Here is a 22,005-nt window from a genome sequence, read left to right on the forward strand (position 1 = left end):
AGGATGGTGGGCCACTAGGTTGTCCTGGAGAAGGGCCACCAGAAGTGCCAAAAAGTCAAGCTCACACACGACCTTCTGATGCTAACGCCCCTGAAGGAGATGTACACCATTTGCTTCCATTGCTGGGTTAGGGAGAAATTAGTAACAGCTGTGGAGAAACTGAGCCAGCTCCTCCCTTAAACAAGGCAACTAGGAAGCAGGAGAAACAGGAAGCTGTAACAGGTAAGACAAATACACAACTCAGCAGAGACAGACAGTGGATCGTGAATTCATTGCAATGAGTGTGTGGGAGTGCACAGGTGTGCATGCACACTCATGGGCACACGAGCAATGGCTTAACATAAGAACAGACACCAACTGCAGCAGCAAGAAGCCAACGGGCAACTTTTACATCTGGAGAGAAGAAAGGAACAACATCTGCATGGCTTCTAACATCTGGAGGGAAGAAAGGAGCAACGTCTGCAACTTCTACATCTGGAGGGAAGAAAGGAACAACATTTGCATGGCTTCTAACATCTGGAGGGAAGAAAGGAACAACGTCTGCATGGTCTTTAGGGGTAAAGACCCAGGGTACGAGCGCTAAGGGCTCGCTGCGGAGTCCGGCTCAGAACGGGCTCACTCGTGGTGCCCAAGTCTGTAATTCTGATGTGATGCGCTCTTCTTGCTCCTGAAGTACTGTACTTACACGCACATACCCACACACACAGGCACACAGAATTAAAACATACTTTTTAAAGAATGAAGTAAATAATCAAAGATTATGCTAGAATAACAGTTTGCCTCTGAGAGGGACTCAGGCAAGGAGGCACCAGCTTTTCAGGGCAAAGCCTTAAAGAACTGTCTGACTCCTGGATGGCGCAGGCTTAGGCTTCTGACTAGAAAAACACTACAAATGAAATTTAAACAAGTAAAAACAAAACCCAAAGCTGGGGATGTAGTTTGGTTGGTAGTGTTTGGCATGCAGAGCCTGGCTTTGATCCCAGCTCTAGTGTGGTGGCTCAGACCTGTAACCCCACCTCTAGGAGGCGGGGTGGGGGTGGAGTAGAAAGAGCGTATGCTCAAGGTCATCCACCTGTGCTATGAGGAGACCTTGTTCAAAGCAAAACAAAACCCCAGCCCAAGCCCAGACTGTATTTACAGCCCTCCATCGGAACCTGCTCCGGGTCCCTCTGCCTGGAGTCTGGACCCCTGCACTTTGCCTTCCCATTTCCCAGGAGCCCTTAGGGACCTGGTACCACGGGTGCCTGCTCTGTGTGTGGGGGTGGGGAAGAGTCCCACTCCATCACCTCTGTGACACCCAGCTGACAACCCCTGGGCCATTCATCTGCATGTCAGTGGTGCCTCTTCTTCTGTGTCTCTGCCTTTAATTAATAATTAGATAAAAGTCCTTGCTGGACCTAGTCAGGGTGGTGTGGCAGAGCTGCTGGGCTGGGCTGCTGTTGGGGTGGGTGGGCCAGGTGGGTGATGCTCCTCACCTCTGATATCAGATCCTCAGCTGACAGGTAGGTCTGGGGGGGAAGGTGGTCCAGGCTGACACCCTGCTGACTCTGGAGACACTAAACCCACCTTGACCAGGCACACTCAGTGTGTGAGAACACAGGCCTTGGGCTGGAGCCCTGTACAGATGTACACACCGGGTCACAGATCCAGAGAAAGCCCGTCAAGGACTCTTCTAAGGAGCTACAACAGTATTCCCGGGGGACTGGGTAGCAGCCAATGGGGTCTAGGGAGCAGGTGAGCTCCCCCACGGCCAAGAGACAGCAAGTGGTCCTAGTAAGGTGTTGAGGAAGGTCAAGGTTCCCTGCCTGACCTGCCTGATTCGTAGGTAGTGATAGCTTGGGCCTCTCTCCCCAGAGCTGGCCATGGCCAGATCATAGTGGGCCACTCTGGTTCTGACAGTGTCCACCTTTCCTGTTGCCACATAAGCAGGGGATGGGGATGGCTGGGGTCCTTAGTGACCCAGAGGCTGGGCTAGGTTACCTCCTCTTGGAAGCCTCTTCTCCCAGCTGCTGGACAGAGGTGAGGATGCTGGGAAGGGGCGCAGAAGCTGCAGATGGAAATGAAAATCTATTTGGATCTGACTTGAATTATTAAGAGCTTCAAGAATATCCTCGCTCTAGAGAGCTGTGGTCTGCTGAGATGGACATCACCACGGCCCTATTTTTAAGGTTCTGCGGGAAGAAGCCGAGACGCCACAGTACTTAGGCCCCCTGCCCTCAAGCACTGATGTCTGGCCACCCCACCCCAGACTGGCCCACAGTCCATGCTCCACCTACCCTACTCCTTCAGTTTGCACCCCCCTGGCCCTTGCACCCTACTCCCCCAGTCCCCTGTAGCAGCTCAGCCTGGCAAACTCTGGGCTGGAGGGTTAGGGACCCACACCATTGCCACTGATGTGCAGGGTATCACAGCACTGGCCCGGACACCAAGCATACAGTGGCCCTGCACTACCCCCAAGCCTGGCTGATACCCAGTGCACTAGACTCCAGCATCTTCGTGGCGCATCCCACCCCAAACCTCAACCCTGTCTCAGGCCCTGATAACGACACAGCGTCCTGAGCTCCTACACCTTTTGCCCCATGGTAGAGCTGTACCACTCCTAGCAGCATCTGGAAGGGCCATGCTAGTGGTTTGGGGACAGGCAGGAAAGGCTGTGATGCAGAGGTGGTGAAAGCCTCCTTTCAATTTTGGGACTCATGTGGGTCCTCGACAGGGAACAGCTCCTGAGTCATGCTAGGAGGCAACCAAAGAACCATCCCATGCTGGCCATAGCTGGCCAAGACAGCAGAGGTTGCCAAAGGCAGGACTCAAAGTGGGTCTATTTCTAGTGATCTCAGGGTATAAAAAGAAAACAGCAATGAAGCAGATTCGAGACTAATTCCTTGAGACACACGTTCCCATCACTAAAATCCAGAACTTGAAACTCAACTACAAATAGCCCAATTACACACACACACCAACACAGCAACAGACTAAGGATGTGAACAGACATTTATCCCAAGACACACATGCGGCCAGAGAGTGGACAAAAGGCGCCGAAGTCATTCATCACTAGGAGAAGGCAAGTAAATTCCCATGAGGTCCCTTCCAATTCCCTGGGTGACCAGAGTCCAAAGACACAGTAACAAGTGCCCGAAGGTGCGGAGCTAGGCCCTTCGCCCCTGGGGGTGGTGGGTTTCTTATAAAGTGAAGCACAGGGCCACCTCAGGACCGGGCGCTGTCCCTCCTAGGCATGTACGCACACGAATGGAAACAGTCACAAAGGAGCTCAGCATCTAGCGTTCCTGGGACAGGCACAGGGAAAGCATCTGGGAATTGATGACGAGACAAACCGAGTGCACAGTCACAAGGAGGCCCACAAAGGAGCCTGGAAACAGGCAGACCCATACACCAAGTGGGATGGCTGGGCTGGCAGATTCTTGTGGGGAAGGGTGGGGACTGGAGGTCCCTTATAACAATGAAAATGCTTTGGGGCAAATGAGGTAATAGCTGCACGAGACAATGAATCCTCTTTTTGTTGGCCTGTGTTGTCAGGCTGGTGGTCCTCCAGTCTCAAGCTCCCCAGTGGCTGGGCCCACACAGACCACTGTGCACGCACGGACTGAATATTCCAGAAGTCGACAAGCTGTATTTAATGACTGAGCCAAAAGGATCTTCTCTCAGAAGAAAGCACACAAGTTACCTACAAGCCGCCTTCAGGCTCCGCCCTGCCCCTCACTGGGTGTTTGCACTGGCAGCCTGAAGGGCCACCCTGAGTGGTGTCAGTGTGCTGGGCAGGTGTTGTGTGACTTCTGTGTGTCCCGGGGAAGGTCTCCAGTGGAGTGGAACAGATGAGACAGAGGGGTGGCCAGGCTGGGTTCCCAGCCACATTCTGTGGCTCACAGGAGTGGGAGGAACTGCCTGCTCAAGTGAGGTGTGGATTGGGGACTCTGTTTTTCTCGTTATCTGTAAGGCTGGCCTTAAAGACTGATGGCCTTGGCCTCTGGAGCCCACTTCTCTAAGCTAACAGCTTTTCCTCACCCAAGGATGCCGTGTGCTGAACCCTGTGTGAAGCCCTCACCCACCTGTCCTGTGGCACCTTCCAGTTGCATGGGAGGCTGGCCAGGCCTTATTTCCCACTCAACATCTAAGCTCTTCATGAGGATCCTGGCCATTACAGTTTAACCCCAATCTTTTGCTTCCAACTCCCCCCCCCAAAAAAAACTCCCCTCCACAACTCTGTCTTGACAAGGCTTGAGGAGGGAGAAATCTGAAAGTTAGGAGGACAGACGGTGGGGCCAGCTGCAGGCTCCACAGGAATGCCAGGGAACGAGTGTATGTGCACGCGTGTATGTGTGAGCGCTTGCATGCATGTATGCCTACAATGTCTGTGAGTGATAGGGGAGGGCCAGTGGGGGCTGCACCTCTTGGAAACCTCTGTTAGATCCAAGGTACCAACCTGGGACTCTGACTCAGTAGTAGGTAGAGTGAGGCCATAGCTGGGGGGGGGGGGTTCTCTGGTCAAGTACACACTTCCCTTTCCACAGGACCCCTAAAGAAGGTGGGGCATGTGGGCACCATAGGGATTACCTTCCTGCTCAGACACCGTGGGTGTCCCTGGGGCTCTTACATCAGGTGTGTGGTAGGGAGGTTGCCACACACCTAATTTACTGGGAACTTACTGGGTGAAAGGACCACGTGTATCTTCCCTAATGTCCCAAACCCAAATCCCAGGGAGTGGGAACCAGCTGCCCTACCCTCAAGGGATCTTGACAGTCACAACTACCTGGCTTAGGAGGGAGACTCGGCGGCCCAGCTGAACCTAAATGGAACTGGCTGTGACAGGAAAGCTAGCCCTGCTGTCCTTCCTCCACCACTGGCCTCGGTCCATCCTGACCCCCACGGGTGTAGGATTAGGCAGCTAGTCTAGCCTACCACCTATCACCTCTCCTCCAGGAAGTCTGGGGATTGGGGTGCTGGCAGAGGACATGTTACAGGTATGTCACCTCTGTGTCCCACCTCAGCTGCCACTCTAGTGAACCTGGAGTGTATGTGTATGTATGTGTGCACGTGTGTGAGAACAGGGTGCTGGAGCTGAGCTTCTGGTGAGCCTCCTCTGAGGCCCGCCGCAGCCACCACTCCAGGCCCACCCAGAGAAGACTCCAGCAGCCTAGAGCAACCCTGCTTTCTTGGTGGATGGGATTTTGACGCTCCCTCTGGTGAGAGGGTGGCAGGAAGAGGAGTGAGGAGCTGAGCCTGGGGCTTTCTCACCATGGGCCTCAACCGGCTTCCCATCTGGCACCCTCTGTGGAGCTGACTCCCCAACACCCACTCTTGAGCCTGCTCCAGGCTTGAGGCTTTCCCACTGCAGGTCCCTCAAGCTCAGCACCAGGCTTAAGGACAGGCACCTTAGGGTTGCGGTCCGGTTATGCCTACAGAAGGACAGTCTGTGGCCAGGATGGCAATGGAAGTCTGAGTGAAGTCAGAACCAGGTCTGTGTTCCAGGGGGATGGTCAGAGCTGCAGGTGCTGGCACAGGCTGACAATCCAGGGCCTCTGGGTACCTGGAGCTCCTGTGTACTCTGTGTGTTTCCTGATCTGAAATGTCCTGCTGGAGCATGGTGACTACACTGACCAGCTAGTGATGGAGGCGGCTGGGCAACCATGGTCGCATGCCTGCTGCGTCCTTCTGGGGATTCGGCTGCTGTTGCCTCTGGCAGGGGGGCCTGGTGCTCAACTTGTGGCTGTGGGTGAGGTTCCCACAGCTCCTAGAGATCATCTTCTCAGCGTGGTGACTGTAACCAGGCTGGAGGAGGCCAGAGGTCTGAGTCTTCATGATGCCCAGTTCCCTCCAACTGCCGATCCTTCGGCTGCTCCTGGAAGCCTGGCTGGGGATCTTTCGGCTCCGTGCAGGAGCCTCTGTCACAGTCCTTGGGGGGCCTGCCCTGATTGGCAGGCAATCCTGGGCTACCTTTGGGGCATGCCTTTGGCTTCTGTTCCTTCTGGCTCCTGGTAATGACACCAAGAAACAGGTAACATAAAAAGCCAGGCGTTCCCTTGCTGAAGGGCAGACAGCCATTAGTTGGACAGGTCCACTCTACCCTCAGGCTGGCCGAGCCCAACTGTGAAGCTGGGAGTTGGCCCAGCTGCCCATTCCCTCAGTTCTCAGAGAGCCTCATGGGCTCAGGAACAGCCACCAGCCACAGGGGAATGAGCACGAGGGGGCATCCTTAACTACTCACGACCACTCAAAACAAGGCCGCTGTCACCCGGGAGTGAGAAGCACCAGAGGCAGGGACCAAAACTGAAGCTGCCAGATGCACCATACTCTGTGGCTGATGCCCTGTGCCTCAGTTTCCTACCACAGTACCTGTTTCTTGACAAGGCTTCCCTGAGGTCTGTTCTAGTAATAGCAGTCTGTGTAAAGAATTCACGACAGCCCTGTGTTCACAGCTGAGACTGCCGGCTAAAACAGTCTCACTGTATCTCAAAACTTGAAGGACAAGAGCTTCTGCGAGGGGGAGACAGTCATGAGAGGGAATGTTGTAAAGAGAACGTGTCTGACGCTAGAGACCATATCCTTTCTGAGAAGACCTGGCTGCACCCCTGGACAGATGAAGTGGACCAGAAGAGGCTAGGCAGCTGCACTGAATGGTTCATGTCTACTTGACAGCCCTGATTGAGAAAATGCTCCCTTAAGATCTGGCTGTGGGACATTTTCTTAACTAGTGATTGATGGGAGAGGACCCAGCCCATTTTGGCTGGTGGTCCTGGGTTCTGTAAGAAAGCAGGCTGAGTAAGCCTTGATGAGCAAGCCAGTGAGCAGCTCCCCTCCAGCTGAAGCAGTTTCTCCCCTGCGTGACTTCCTCCAACCATGAACAGTGACAGGGAAGTGGGAGCCAAATTAACCCTCTCCTCCCAACTTGCTTTTGGCATGGTGTTTCTCCACAGCAATAGAAACCCTAACTAGGACAGCAGCCGTGTTTGGATGTGGGCCTTGGGCCAGTCGAGCCACATGAGTGGGGTTTCTTGAGGGTTCCCACTAGGTTTGAGGTCTATTTTCCTTCAAGGGACCTCTTCCTATGTCCCCTGCCAGTTCCGGTCTCATCCTGCTGCCCTGAGCTACAAGCTGCATCCAGGGCAGGCGGAGCTCACACAGGACCACTTCCCACACTCACCTCTCCTGCCTTTGTGATAGAGTCCTTCGGATGTACTCTCGGGAGCGGATGTCAGCCTGGAAGACACACAGAGCTGTGGCCATTCCCAACTGCTGGGAGCACTTCATGCCCTTCCAGAGGCAGCCCATACAGGCCCGTCATGTCCTTTCGGGACATCAGCCCCACTAGTATGCAGCTGGCAGAAATGCTGAGACCCTTGGGGCTGAGGGTCCTGGATCCTCCCAGCATCAGCTGACTGGCCTGTGAGCCCTGGGTCCAGAGCCTCTGCTTCTCTATGCTGCTAAACCCTCTTCTCTGACTCAGTCCAGGTGTCTGTCTTCTCTGTCTGTCAGCTGTGTCCCCTGCCCATCTCCAGATCATCTGACAAGTTACCATAATAAAAAAGGACTGTGGGCCACAGGTATGGGGATACAGTGGAACTCAGCCTGAATATACACCAGGAAGTCACTGATCCCAGCTCAGATGGGTTTAGCTTAGCTTTGGGACCACATGACCCACAGAGAGCAATAGCTAATCCTGAAGACAGCACCTCTTCAGCTAAGGGAAGTAGGCCTTGGGCAGTGGGACATCCTGATGGCACAGGATGACCAGAGTTACAGTGGAACTCTGGGAAACAAGGAACGCAGCAGAGCCTGAAACCAACAGCTGTACTGGGTCACAGCGGAGTCTGGGTATGGACTAGAGCAGAGGGAAGGCAGGCTCCAGAGACTAGAATTGAACCTTTCTTGGAGAACTTTGGGGAGGTGGAATTGTAGGGAGGGGAGCCCTGTTTGAGAGGCCAGCGGAAAGAAGAGAAGCCAAGAGCCACAGCCAGTCCTGCTGGGCTTGTTCCCTTCCCCCCTACAAGTCTGGGCCCCCAGGGTAGGCAGCCATGTGCTTGCCCTGTGTGCACCCAGGGTTGGGCAGGCTCCTGCGCTCCTGTGCTAGGCATGCTCTGGCTTCTAGCATTCAAGGAGCTTTGCAGGAGGCTCGCCCCTTAACTGCTAGGGCAGAAACCACTGTAACTCGGGGAAAAGCATGGTCAAAATCTGAGGCTGGCAAAGCAGGTCTGGGACTGCAGAACACAGGGTTGTGTGTCCTAAGGGAGGGTTTCAGTGGCTTTCTCTCTTTAGACCAGAGATGGAAGGGGAAAGGCTTCCTGGGACTAGGGACATGACTCATAGGTTTGAGAGGCCATTCACCTGTAACCAAAGTAACACCCTAGATGCGGGAGGGCTGAGGTGAGCTAGGTTGAAGAGAGTCCTTCCTGGGGGATGCCAAAAGCTCACTCATTCTGAGGCCACCTATGGGCAGCCTTTCCAGGAGCAGGGTTGAGCACCACAGGAGACATAGCCTGCTGCTGCCACCTAGAGGCCATCCTATGCATCTGCAGCTCGGCTGCTCTCCCTCAGGGCAGAGTCCAGCCTGCAGCCTGCTGCATGGCCTCCTTCAGACCTCCCAAAGACCTCACAGCCTCCTGAGTTTTTTTTTTTAATAAGAAAAACTGTCGTATAGCTGACGGAGACAGTAGCTTCTTGGAGTCCCTGGTTGGTAAGGCTTCCTGCCTCCTGACTCTGGCTGAGTTGCTTGAACATCAAATTCCTCCCGATCCGGGGCTTTTGCTAGTGTCTTTCCAGAGCCCAGACTGTCCTACTCTAAAAAGTGGCTTTTCCAGCCAGGTGGTGGCGGCGCACACCTTTAATCCAAGCACTTGGGAGGCAGGGGCAGGCAGATCTCTGTGAGTTCAAGGCCAGCCTGATCTACAGAGATAGTTCCAGGACAGCCAAAACTACACAGAGAAACTCTGTCTCTGTCTCGAAAAACCCAGAAAAAGAAAAGGGTAGAGCTCTTCCTGGGTCCTCGACTATGGGCCACTGTTGAGCAGGCACTGGTACGCGATGGGTGACACAGAAGGTGACCTGCATGTTGCTCTCCTGCAGCCCGAGATGACTGGCTATCAGAGTGCTGGGCCTCTGGGGCCCCGACAGAGCCATGCCCTGGGGTCCATTTAATTGGTGTCCTTGTCACCAGCACAAGCCTCTTCAATGCAGCTGTAGAGGGCGCTGTGAGAGCCTCTGGCTAAGGGCTGCTCCCCACTGGTCATGCCTGAGATGCGCTAGCTTTGGAAGACAAGCTGCTCTTTGTTTGCACTGCTGTGCCAGGTGCAGGAGGCTCAGCAAGGCAGAAGCAGGCTCAGTGGCAAGAATTCCCAAGGGAAACAACCGCTGCTCTACACTCTTGCCTTCAGTGCCCAGTTAGCTCCACTAGGCTCTCTAGCTAAGGGCTTAAGGACCTGTCCTCAGATCCCCGCAGAGACCCACCCCAGGTGAGACTGGGTGGCACTGTCAATCCCCCACTCCCAGTCCCCATACCTGGCGTATGGGCTCTGGGATCCGGAACCTACAGCAGTGGTGGGTCAGACGCACAGCGACCTCCAGGCTTATTCTGTGGCCCACAGAGACATAGAGGGGCTTGGTGCTGCGGTCATGGCTCTTCAGGGCCTGTGGGTGGAGGGAGGTCAAGCATGGCTGGGGCGTGTTCCTGTGGAGCAGGACCAGTCTCAGGGCGGAGGTTCTGAGTATGTCCTGGGTAGCAGGAAAGAACTCACAGGGAGCAGGCATCTACAGGTGGCACGCGGGGTGAGTGTAGCCAGAGGAGGACGTGACACTGTATACCCTGGTTGGTGGCAGGACATGCAGAGGACAGGGTCCGGTGCACAAATACATGTGTGCAGAAGCTGCCTTGTGGCTAGGGAACACCGAGTCTGGACAGGGCACAGCCTTTGGGCCACTCACCATTCCCAGGACAGTTCCAGAGTTGCCCATCAGAGGAAACGTGTCTCCCCCAGCCTGAAGGAGTACAATCTGGGAAATGGAGAAAATATTATAAAAATATCCCTTTAAAAGGGTAAATAACAGGCTTGATAGTGCACACCTTTAATCTCTGCACTAGAGAGGCAGAGGAACAGATCTCTGTGAGTTCAAGGCCACACTCAGCTACATATTGAGACCCTGTCTCAAAAACAAACAGCCAAGTGGTAGTGGCACACGCTTTTAATCCCAGCACTCGAAGTTAAGGAAGGCAGAGGCAGGTGGATCTCTGTGAGTTCAAGGCCAGCCTGGTCCACAAAGCAAGTTCCAGTACAGTCAAAGCTACACAGAGAAACCCTGTCTGGAAAAACCAAAACCAAACAAAGAAATCCCTAACAAAAGTGCAGGTGTGCTCGAGTATGTAGTCCTCAGGAACATAGTTTTCCTCCTCGGAGAAGGAGCCTCCCTTCTCTGCCTCTCTGGCGCTGGGATAACAAGCAGGGGCCACAGGCTCAGCACTGTGCATGTGGCTAACGGGCATCAGTCTCAAGTGTCTGCGTTTAACACAGGCTCAGCACTGTGCATGTGGCTAACGGGCATCAGTCTCAAGCGTCTGCGTCTAAGACAAGCACTTCACTGTCCGAGCCAAACCCCCAACCCACTGTCCCTTCTGAAATGGCTGAAGGCCAGCACCATTCTTTACTGTGTGTGTTGGGGTGTGTGTGCACGTGAGCGCAGGTGCCCGTAGAGGCCAGAGGCATCATACTGCCTGGAGCTGGAGGTACATGTGGTTGTCAGCTAAGCAACACAGGTGCTGGGGACCCAACTTGGGGCCTCTGCAAGAGCAATGCATTTTGTTTTGTTCTTTCTCTCTCTCTCTCTCTTAGATAGAGTTTCTCTGTGTATCCTTGGCTGTCCTGGAACTCTCTGTAGACCAGGCTGGCCTCAAACTCACAGACAGCTGCCTGCCTCTGCTTCCTGGTTGCTGGGATTAAAGGAGTGTGCCACAACTGCCCATCCCAAGCAGTACATATTTTTAACCACTGAGCCATCTCTCCAGTCCAGCAAACTCATTTAAGCATCTAAGCAGCGAGAAGAGGCCTCACTGTGTCCAGGACTCACTGTGTCCAGGAGTAACAAGTAAGGAGTAACAAGTAACAAGGCAGCACTGAGTATGTTGTCAACTGTGCCGAGGTCATGGCATGAGGTTCCATCTACCCTGGTAACTGGGGCTTAGAGAAGGGGTTTGTGGTTTCCCAAGGCCCCCAAAAGGCAGGTGCCCCTGGGCACAGCAGTGCATATCCAGGCTAAATCTACCATCTGCTGGGTGCTTCCCTCCAGCTAGGGATCTGGCACAAGCCAGCTCAACCCCTTTCCTTCGGGAGGGGAAGGACTGCTGATCAACCAGTGATCAGGCTGCCATGAGTAAAACCTGGGCTTTCCCCACTGCACCAGCTCAACTCTCTACACAGGCTCCTGAGAGCTAGGAGAGATGGCAGGTCTCTGCTCTGGTCACTTGCCCAGTGGGATAAACATTATGTCAATGGCTTCCTCTGGGTGAGGATGGCACATCCACAATGCCAGTTCTAGGGTGGGAAAATGGCGAAGTGGAGGCAGAGTAAGGGCCAGAGTCAGGCACCACAGCAAGATGAGACTGCAGGCTGACTGTGAACACCATGGGAGGGGACAAGGTGGTGAGGATGAGAGGGGAAACCTGGAAAGCCTGTCCCCAGGAACTGGAGCGCATGGCCCCGCATGAAGGCTGCAATGGCAGAGGCAAGGAAGAAGGGGAGGCAAACACGGTGGGAGGCACCCAGCAAGCCTCAGAGGGCTGTGAGCCACTGCTAGATGAGCTGCCCATAGGCAGATGGAAGGAAGTGCCCAGGAAAAGGGGATCTTCTGTGCAAGAAAGCAGGGGTGTGAGGACTGTGCTAGCAGGCCAGGCTAGAGCTGAGTGCCCCCAGGAGGTGGCCAAGCCATGGGCGCGTTGACTCCCAGGAGTCCAAGGCCCTCCTCACCTTCTCCTTGTGCAGGGAATTGTTCTCTAGCCCGTCCACCTGCAGGAGCTTCTTTGCTACCCCAATGCAGGGCAGATCTGTAAGGACACCAAGGTGGCAGGCTACTCCAAAGCCTGCAAGGGACCAAGGAAGTGAGCTGGATGGTGGAGATGAGACAGGGAACCAACCAGATTCTCACACAGACGCACAGACTCTTGAGTGGGAGCCAAGCTGGCCGGACTATGAATGAGCTCTGTCTGATCGCATGGGTGCTAAGGACGGGGTGGACGAAGGTTCCTTCCTCCGACAGGTAACTATGGGACATTCTCCTAACCCTTCACCCTCTCCGTCTGCTGCTCTTCTCAGGCCTCTGTGCCTGTCCCCTATGGTCTGGGTCCTGTCAGGTGGCCTGGACAGCAGTGACTGGGGACATATACCCCAAATTGCTGGCTTAAGTGGCTGATCTGTGAGTCTACCCCTAAATAAGGGACCTTTATTATACTCCATTCTAAGCTGGTGTGGGACTAGTTTATTGTAATCTGTAACAGTTGTTTGGCCCAGAACTGGTGTTCAGATTAGTATGGATCTATCTTTTGACTCTGGGTCCATGGTTTCTAGCCAGATCCCAATGATTCCTGCCGGGTAGGAAGGCAATCCCTTCCCCATGCCCCACTTGGGAGTGCTACTGTAACCTTCTTCAGGCACAGTGCCCTGGCAAGGGCAGTTCAGGGCTGGTGTGGGAATGGAGCTAACCTGAGCTCAGTCCTGTGACTCTTTACGGTCACTAGGTCAACCTAGAAGAGGTACTGGGCATGGGCCAGTGTAGGGCACTGTGGACGCAAGCAGGTGGGTGACAGCAGGGGCTCTTCTGGGGGAAACACCCCACTCTCCCACAGCACCCTCTCTGACCCTCCTTCAGGAGATTACCTCGTTGGTGAAGTACCCCGTTTCCATCCACAAGAAGGACCTAGAGTCACAGAGGAGTCAGTCAGCCAGGCTGTTGCCAGGTCAGCAAGGGGAGATGACTACAAATGGCTCTCATTCCCTCCTTCTATGGGAAGCAGTGGCCTGAGGGGACCCCTACCACCACCACCACCAAGCACAAGCCAAGGGGTTCTCCTGACCTTAGGAAGTACCTACCTGGGGCATGAAGTCTGGTTCCTTCTCCTGCAGTCGCTGGACCAACTCCACCAGGAAGGGTACCTCTCGGAAGGCCAGAAAGCCTGACACATAGGGGGCCTTCAGGCGAACCATGCGGCTGTCCTCATACACCACCTGACAGCAAGGCCCATAGGTACAGGTTGGACACTGGTTGCAAACCACCTGTTCCACTTCATCCCTCTGCCTCCTACCCATGGCTCCCATGAGCCTCACCTGTGGCCAGGATGAAACCAGGTTTGAAAGTCGGAACAAAATGATTCAACTGCAACTGGGTGGCAAGGAGTCAACTTAAATTTCCTCTTACAGGTACTTGCTTGGGACCTGGCATGGATGAGGAACCCCCATGACCTAGTGTGCACGGGAATTCCTGTAGGCTGTAGCATGTACAAGGAGCAACGTCACCCCCGAGTCTCATCTCTTTCAGGAGCTTGGCTGAGGTGATGGCCAGCCTCAGGCCTACCTGCCCCTCATACTCCTGGCTCGTTCCTTGTCAGCGTGAGCTAACCACCTGCACGGATGCTGGAGGCTCAGAGTAGAAGCCCCCGGAGAGTAGGCTGTGGACCTGGGCGGTACTGTCCACCTCAGAAGGACCATGGGGAAGGCCAGGCAAGTGAGCCTGCAGAGTCAGGGAAGCTGCAAAACAGAGCCCCAGAGAGTGGGGGCTCAGGAAGACAAACAGGCTGAACCTGAAACATCGCTGTACGGCACTCAGGACAGTGGCCCTTGTGTGTTCTATGAGGAAATGGGAGACCCCAAAGCGCTTCGTAAAGGGCAGCTCCCTTTCTTAGGTCTTCTCTAGCAAAAACACTGGTTTCCAAACTAAAAGCCCCTATGGGCACCAGAAGGCAGCCAGCTAAGACCCAACAGAGAACTACCGGGCTCAGGATAGGGCTCTGCACACAGCACAAGGTGACAAACTCCTTACTGTGGGCCTCCATCAGACTCACTGGCCTGCCCTAGAGACCCACTCCTACTGTGTCCATGTTCTCCAGAACCCTCCCGGGCCCAGGCTCTTGATGAGAACTTCCAGATCACAATTCCTATGGACCCTTGAGGCTGGATCTGGACCCAAGTGCACCTAGAGAACCAGCTATTGGTGGGTGATGGGGCTTGGACTCCTAACATTTTCAACAATGGCTCCAAGTGGAGCATTCACTCAGATTCTGACTTGGCCAGGAACAGATGGAGACCACTACAGAAAACACAATGCAGTGCTGTAGATCCAGTCCCAACCAACAGATACACCTGTACCGCTCCTGCACCTAGGGCTCTGGGACCTACAACATGCTCCTGCACCTAGGGCTCTGGGACCTGTAACACACTCCTGCACCTAGGGCTCTGGGACCTGTAACACGCTCCTGCACCTAGGGCTCTGGGACCTGTACCGCTCCTGCACCTTATGTGGGATTCCACTCTGTAGGCTATGAATATGTTTTATTACCATTGATTATTAAAGAAGCTTTTTGGCCAATGACTTGGTAGAATAAAGCCAGGCGGCAAATCCGAACAGAGATATAGAGAGAAAGTAGGCAGAATGAGGGAGACGCCATGTTATTGCTTAAGGAGAAAGATGGATGCCAGGTACCAGTCAGAACCTTACCGGTAGGCCACACCCTCATGGTGATTCACAGATGAATAGAAATGGGTTAATTTAAGATATAAGAGTTAGCGAGAAATATGCATGAACTATTGGCCAAACAGTGTTGCAATTAATACTGTTTCTGTGTGGTTATTTGCATTCGGGTGACTGGGAAATGAACGAGCAGTCTCCGCCTACATGCGCCAAAGGCTCTGGAACCACCATGGAAGAGGGGGTGGGAAGACTGTAAGTCAGAGGAACAAGGCATCTGTGGTGAGACTGTGTCTCCTAGAAATGTCAGAAGCTGAAGCCCTGAATTCTCACCATCATGGCTGCCTAAGTGACCTGAACATGAACGACACCAATGGACATGCTAACTTGGATGAGGAAAGCTATGGCCTCAACCCTAGACAAAGAACTGCAGGCAACTGAGGATTACTGAGAGCAGGAGAAAGTCTTCCCCAGGGAAGAGCACACCAATGGGCAAACCCTGAATCATACACATAAAAGTAACATTATACAGAGAGCAGAAAAGAGGTATGGGAGGGCCTGGAGGGAGGAAAAGGAAAGGGGAAAATTTGTAATTATAGTGTAATATCAAAAAAATAATTAAGAGAAAATGCTGTGTGCCCTTTTTTGGGGTGTGTGTGTGTGACAGGGTTTCTCTGTAGCTTTGGAGACTGTCTGTAGACCAGGCTGGCCTCACACTCAGAGGTCCACCTGTCTCTACCTCCCGAGTGCTGGGATTAAAGCTTTGTGCTACCACTGCCTGGCCGCTATCAGTGTCTTAAGCTGCACTTAGACAAATCCGTGTTGATAAGAGATGGATCCACGAGCCTAATTGCACTGGGGTGGACTCTAATTGCTGGACTGTGTTTAGCTCCAGGTTCGAGGTGCAGAAGACGGATCCTGCTGACAGCATCACTAAGGACCACCAGCAAATGAGGCAGCATAAGCTACCGTGGTCTTCAGGATACAGCAAACAGGAAGGAGCCAAGAGTAGAAGGGTGGGGAAGGCACCTTCCTTCTATGTGTGCTGTGTGGACGATGAGCAAATGTCAGAGAAGTCTCTTCTTCCTGTGGAAACGGACACGCTGGCTACAGAAGGCCAGCTGTATGTGGGGGGCTGTCCCGTAAGGCTGCCACCTGTCAAGAATGCTAAGTAAAGAATTCCTAATTCAGGTGGACCGCTAATTCTCCAACCAAGCTTGGCTTATGAGAAACCAAATGGGCTGTGGCTCTGGAACTGTGTTTAGCAGCATTAGCGCGACTCCTTTTTTTTTTTTTTTAAAGGACGTTGATTCTTTTTTTAATTTATTTATTATGTATATAGTGTTCTGGGCACCAGATCTCATTATAGGTGGGTGTGAGCCATCATGTGGCTGCTGGGAATTGAACTCAGGACCTCCGGAACAGCAGTCAGTTCTTTTAACCTCTGAGCCATCTCTCCAGCCCCTAGTGTGATACTCTTTACATTTTACAAAACTCCTCGGTAAAGTGTGTGAGTCAGTGAGTTTTGAGGCTTTCACTATCATTCTAATCTAATTTAAATATATATTTTTTGTATGAGTGTTTTGTCTGCATGTCTATAAACATATCATGTGTGTGGTGCCCATGAAGGCCAGAGAGGGCCATGGAATCCCCTAGAAATGGAGTTACAGACAGTTGTGAGATGCCATGTGGTGCTGAGCACTGAGCCCAGGTCGTCTGTAAAAGCAAGTGCTCTTAACTGCTGAGCATTCTCTCCAGCCCCATACTCTGGGTTTAGACCATTTCCTCCACCCCACACATCAATCATCCTGGTCCTAGACAGCAGCTACACCCCATGTGAACCATGCTCAGCTTTAGTGTGATGATCAACTTTGGTTAGACTTAGAATTCCTTATGAGGGGCTGGAGAGATAGCTTAACGGCTCTGAGCACTGGCCGCTCTTCCAGAGGTCCTGGGTTCAATTCTCAGCACCCACACGGAGGCTCACAACCACAATGTTCTATAACTCCAGTTCTAGGAATCAAACACCCTCTTCTGGCTTCCGTGGACATCAGGGGTGCACATAGTTCACAAACATACACATAAACAAAATACACACACATAAATAATAATAAAATATCATGCAGGAGACAACTTCTGGGTACATCTGTGAGAATGTTTTTGGTGAGGAGCAACTCACGAAGAAAGATCCACCCTGAAAGTGGGTGGCATCATTCCATGGTCTGGGTCTGGAACCGAAGAGAGAGCGAGCGCTGAGCAACAGCGTTCCATTTTCTCTGCTTCTTGCTTACTGTGAACAAGCAGCCTCATGCTCTTGCCACAGGGGACTGAACCTCAAACCATGAGCAAAATAAATCCTTAAGTGGTTCTGTCATGTCTAAGTAACTGATATGCTCAGGTAACCACGGATCTACATCCTTTAGGAGCGTGCCTATGCAATCAACAGCCCACACACTTCCAGGTGAGCCATAGTCGAACAACTGGGAACCACTAGGCCACACTCTTCCAATACCTGTCCCTGACTTAAGACAAGAAACAAATGCTAACTGGATGCTCAAGCACAGGGGCTCTGCTCAGCGCTGGGTCACAACACACCTGTGTTATACCACGGCCCCTGAGAACCCTCAGGGAGGGGAGATGGAACCCTTCCTGGTGGGCTCCACATAGGAGGCAAATGACAGTATGTGCCCTGACCAGGGCTTAGGGCCTCGAGTCAGGGTGTTGAAGTCTGCAGGGGGAGAGCTGAAGACGGGGTTCTGTGCCAGCTGCTTCCCACACAACTTACACACACGTTAAGCGTTGGCATTAATATCATCGCCTTCTGTTGCTCTGATAAAATGCTCAACCCGAAGCAACTTAGGGAGCAAAGGGCTGATTTCACCTTACACCTTCAAGTCACAGTTCACCACCGAGGGAAGTCAGAGTGGGAACTCAAGCGTGAACTGAAGCAGAGTCATGGAGGATGCTGCTTCCTGGCTCATTCAGCTCTTTCCAGTCCAGGCCCATCTGCCTAGGGATAGTGCTGCCTACAGTGGCCTGGGCCCTCACCTCAATAATTGGTCAAGACAATCTCTTACAGACATGGCCACAGGTCAATCTGACTGAAGCAATTCTTCTGCCTTCCAAGGTGGCACTAGATTGTGTTGAGGTGACGATAAAAGCTAACCAGGAAGATCCTTCTCACGAGGTTAGACGGAGAAAGAGGCCCAAAGGGTAGGGTGGGGACAGAGACCCAGAGTATCCACAGGAGCCACCTAGTGCTGGTGTCTCTGCTCTTACCCCTCACTCTTAGAGAACAGCCAGGGACCCATAGGGACATGAGCCCCAGGTCCTCCTCACTATACACCCCGCTCCGAGCACGGTAGGCACTCTGCATTTGTGTTGAGCTGGAACTTAGAGGCCATCAGGGGAAGGCACAAAGCCAAAGTCAGGAAGAGTCTGCGGCTTCTGGAGGACAGGTGATGGGACAGCTAAGGCTGGGGTGTGGCCAAGACTTCCTGAGATGCTGACTGTGGATGAACCACAGGCTGACTGCTCATGCGTGCACACACATGATCTATGTACACGGGATCTGATGAACCACAGGCTGACTGCTCATGCATGCACAGACATGATCTATGTACACAGGATGTGATGAACCACAGGCTGACTGTTCATGCGTGCACACACATACATCGATGTAGACAGGATCTGATAAACCACAGGCTGACTGCTCATGCGTGCACACACATGATCTATGTAGAGAGGCAAGTGATGGCATCAGAATTTACACTCTGGAGAGGGGACAGGCTAAGTTCACTTCAGTATGTTGGAGCTGAGAGGGTCAGGGTTGCTATGGTTTTAAATTTTAACCTACAAGGTGACGGAATTAAGTGGGAAGCATTGGGAGGACACAGGGAGAAGGGCCTATGTGAAACCAGAAGTCTCACTCGATTCCTTGATCTAGAACTTACAGTCTTCACAACTGAGAAACACTCTTGTTTACACGCTACCCAGCCTGACGCGTTCTGGTCTATCAGACAGAGACTGTCAAAGGACACAGAGACACAACTCTGGTCTTGTCGGATGAAGGCTAATAAAATTCACATTGCTAATGGGACGTCGAGGCCTGTTTTGCGCTGTTCCCTGCTTCACCGTCCACCACTGCCCTCAGTCACTCCTAAACACTGTTCCTCATGGCTTTAAATCCCCCAGCAGGGTTCTGATGGCCTTTCGTGCCTGCTCTCCTAGAGTGGTCCTCACCTGGCTGGTTCCCACTTCCTGAAGAGCCCAGTTTAGACAGTACTTACTCTAACAAGCCTTCTTCAACCTAGGAAAGCTGAGACTTCCTGCTTGGGCAACCTGCGGTGCGTTCTGTGGGCTCCTGAGGTGAGCAACCCAGAACACCCAGACTTAGAATTGTCTGTTGATCCTCAAGAAATGTTTTTAATTTGTGTAGATATGTGTGGGCCTGTGGGAGTTTGTATACACCACAAACATGCTGGAGCCCACAGGGGCCAGAAGTCCGTTCAGATCTTCTGGAGCTGGAGTGAAGTGTAGGTTGGGGCAGCCTGATGTGGGAGCTGGAACTGAACCTGGATCCTCTGCAAGAAGAGTGTTCCCACTTAGTCGCTGACCATCCCACCAACCCTCTGTCCACTGATTCTGATTCAAAGTTACACTATTTCCTAAGGTTTTAGCCTTTTAAAAATACACTCCAACTTATACATTAAATTCTATAAATGAGATGGAAGTTTACTGATCCCTTAGCATGTTCGAGGTCCTGGGTCGGCTTTAGCATCAAAAATTAAAAAAGATTCTAAAAAACTCAAAGGGCGCGGGGGCGGAGAAGAGAAGAAACCGTTTACAAAACTGCACCCAGGCTCTGATCGCTGTCTCGGGATCCAGTCCCCTTGGGTGCGCAGCCTACGAGAGCGGTTACCTTGAGCTCTGGGTAGCTCAGCACCACCAGGGAAGCGCAGGCCCGGGAGCTCTCCCCGTTTACGAAGGACACGTCCAGGCCCCCGACCCTCTGCAGGCCCGAGAAGGTGGGGTCCCGCTGCCAGGCCTCCGTGTCCCGGGCCACCACGCGCGTCTTCAGCCGGGCTTGTTCCCTAGCGGGACACAAACATCGAAACGGGCTCAGGGCGCTCGGGACAGCCCGACCCTCGGGGCGGCCGCCCTCCAGTCCACCCCAAACTCCTTTCTGCCCAACAAGCCAGGATGAAGGGGGAAAGCGCTCCGCGACCCGACGGGCGGACCGGAAACGGGGGCCGCGCCCACAAAGGCAGGCGGCAACTTCCGGCAGCGTGGCGGCCCGGGCCAGTTCTGCGGTGCAGCCGGGTGTTTGGTTTCACAGCTGCACAGGGGCTGTGAGGCCGGAAAGTCAGTGGAGAAGCCACCCCCGTGGCTACTGCAGGACCCGACCCCATTACCGTTCCCAGAGCAACAGGGTTTCCTCTGGTGGCCGTGCTGCGGCCTCGAGCGCCATGGTTGGGCCCCGGCGCCTTTCGTGACGTCACTTCCGGAGCGCCCCGCGCGGAGCCGTTAGCCTTCGTCGCCGCGTACCTCGCGTCAGCTGTGGTGGCCGCCGCCAGGGGCCGCTGTTCCCACAGCGCTGGCCGTCGAGGCGCCTCAGGCCGCTGTCCCGACCGTGGTCGCCACTCGGTTTCGGAAATGCGCGCTCGCGCTGCGCTCTCCCAGCCTCCGGTCTCCCGTGTCCCTCTGAGCCGCGGTTCCTCTGCATCAGGTCCGCGCTTGCGCCCGGGCACAGCTTGCTGAGCAGACGGCCTCTCTGTAACCTTTAGAGTAAAGGAAGAGGGGACACCTTTGCTGTGTAGGCAGCGAGGCGCCCTCAGGCCGAAATAACAATTCAAAAGACCAGGGAATGAGGCTCGCGGGCCAGGGTGGCACACACCTTTAATTCCAGCGCTGAGGAGGCAGAGGCAGGGGGATCTCTTGAGTTCGGGGCCAGCCTGGTTTACAGAGTGAGTTCCAGGACAGCCAGGGCTACGCAGGGAAACCCTGTCTTGAAAAAAAAAAATTAAATACATAAAACGCTCTTGCAGACTGTGTTACAGGTCTGAGGGGGAATGATTGCCCCATGGGGGAGGGAGCACCCAAATGCAAGTGTTTGTTTTAGGGAACCACAGCGACAGGCATACGGGGGAGAGGGGCGGCTGAGCAGAACTATAACACTTCCAGTGGGGTAGCCTGGGCTTTCAGAAGCCAAGGAATACCACAAAGTCACACTATTCAGCTAATCTCACGTAAGAGATTTATTGGGAGGGGAAGAAAACTCAGGAGGGCAGCTGCCTCTGCTCCAGTAAAAAGCAACAGAGATATGAGCAGAAGACAGGGTTTTTAAGGGATTTCTGGGGGCATGGGAGGCAACCACGATTTGGGGATTGGTTGGATTTTTATTTTTCTGTAGGGAGGGGCCTGGCCACTCTCTCTCTCCCCTAGAGGAGCTGGGAATGGCTGTAGGAGAAGTCTGGGGAGCAGGGCCTGGCCTTTGGAGCTCCTCAGGCTCTTCCTATGGAGGGGGTCAGGGCAGACCAGTCAGGGATGGAGCCTGGCCTCAGGAAGTCACTAGGGGCAGGGCTTACAGGGGTCTCAGAGTAGCAAGGGAAGCTGTCCTGTGCCAGAGTTGGCATAAATAGCTGACCCAGACCATGGTGTGAATTAGTCAGGGTTCTCTAGGGGAAAAGAACAGATAAAATGAAAATGTACAAAGTAGATTCAGAACTTACCATGGAGAGTGAGGGTTAGCAGGCAAAAGCAATAACTCCCTCCTTCCCTGTCCTTTTATGTAGGCTGTCACCAGAAGGTGTGGTCCAGATTTAGGGAGGGACTCTGGACCTTGGATAATACAGTCAAGGAAGTCCCTCACAGGTGTGCCCAGCCGCCTGGGTTTTAGTTGATTCCAGATAGAGTCAAGATGAAAACCAAGAGTAGCCACCCCAGGGAGTCAACCCAAAACAAACCAAAATTACCTAATGCCTGACGATTTGGTGCAGAACTGTAGTTTTTCTATTTCTGACCTCACTTCTCTGCCCCATTAATTCCCCACTGGATGGGCCTTGAGGGTACAACCTTCCTGTGTCTGGTACAGAGTCTTTCACCGAAATGCCCGTTGTGTTGGTTCAGGACACAGAACCTTATGTAATCTGTGTCCCTCACATGAGCTCAGCAGACTGGAGATTTTTACAGATTTATTTTTATTTGTGTAAGTCTGTGCCAAGAGTGCAGGTGCCTGTGGAGTCCAAAGGAGCTAGAGCCCTGGAGCTGGAGTCACAGGAGACTGGGAGCCTCCTGACATGGGTGCTAGGACTTGAACTTGGGTCCTGTGAA

The 22,005-nt window shown here is 53.4% G+C and overlaps 1 protein-coding gene across 10 annotated transcripts; it reads right to left on the reverse strand.

Annotated features, from left to right (window-relative positions):
• Nucleotides 1-351: 351 nt before the first annotated feature.
• Nucleotides 352-21,749, reverse strand: Endov (endonuclease V). 10 transcript variants are annotated; one of them, XM_038325569.1, is made up of 11 exons: nucleotides 21,648-21,748; nucleotides 21,405-21,513; nucleotides 20,221-20,453; nucleotides 19,595-19,766; nucleotides 13,083-13,217; nucleotides 12,870-12,909; nucleotides 11,964-12,076; nucleotides 9,931-9,999; nucleotides 9,508-9,720; nucleotides 7,157-7,212; nucleotides 352-474 (listed from the first exon to the last, which is right to left on the reverse strand). In XM_038325569.1, the coding sequence occupies exons 2-11, from the start codon at nucleotides 21,405-21,407 to the stop codon at nucleotides 429-431; spliced, it is 1,080 nt and encodes a 359-aa protein (XP_038181497.1). In that variant the 5' UTR covers nucleotides 21,408-21,513; nucleotides 21,648-21,748; the 3' UTR covers nucleotides 352-428. The 10 variants fall into 10 exon arrangements, with proteins under 10 accessions (XP_038181497.1, XP_038181498.1, XP_038181494.1 ...); XM_038325570.1 differs by having other exon boundaries at nucleotides 396-435; nucleotides 21,648-21,746; XM_038325566.1 differs by lacking the exon at nucleotides 352-474 and adding an exon at nucleotides 1,520-2,047 and having other exon boundaries at nucleotides 21,648-21,749.
• Between the last annotated feature and the right edge of the window lie 256 nt (nucleotides 21,750-22,005).

The sequence above is a fragment of the Arvicola amphibius genome, chromosome 4 (genome assembly GCF_903992535.2).
Source record: "Arvicola amphibius chromosome 4, mArvAmp1.2, whole genome shotgun sequence".
NCBI classification, from domain to species: Eukaryota; Metazoa; Chordata; class Mammalia; order Rodentia; family Cricetidae; genus Arvicola; species Arvicola amphibius.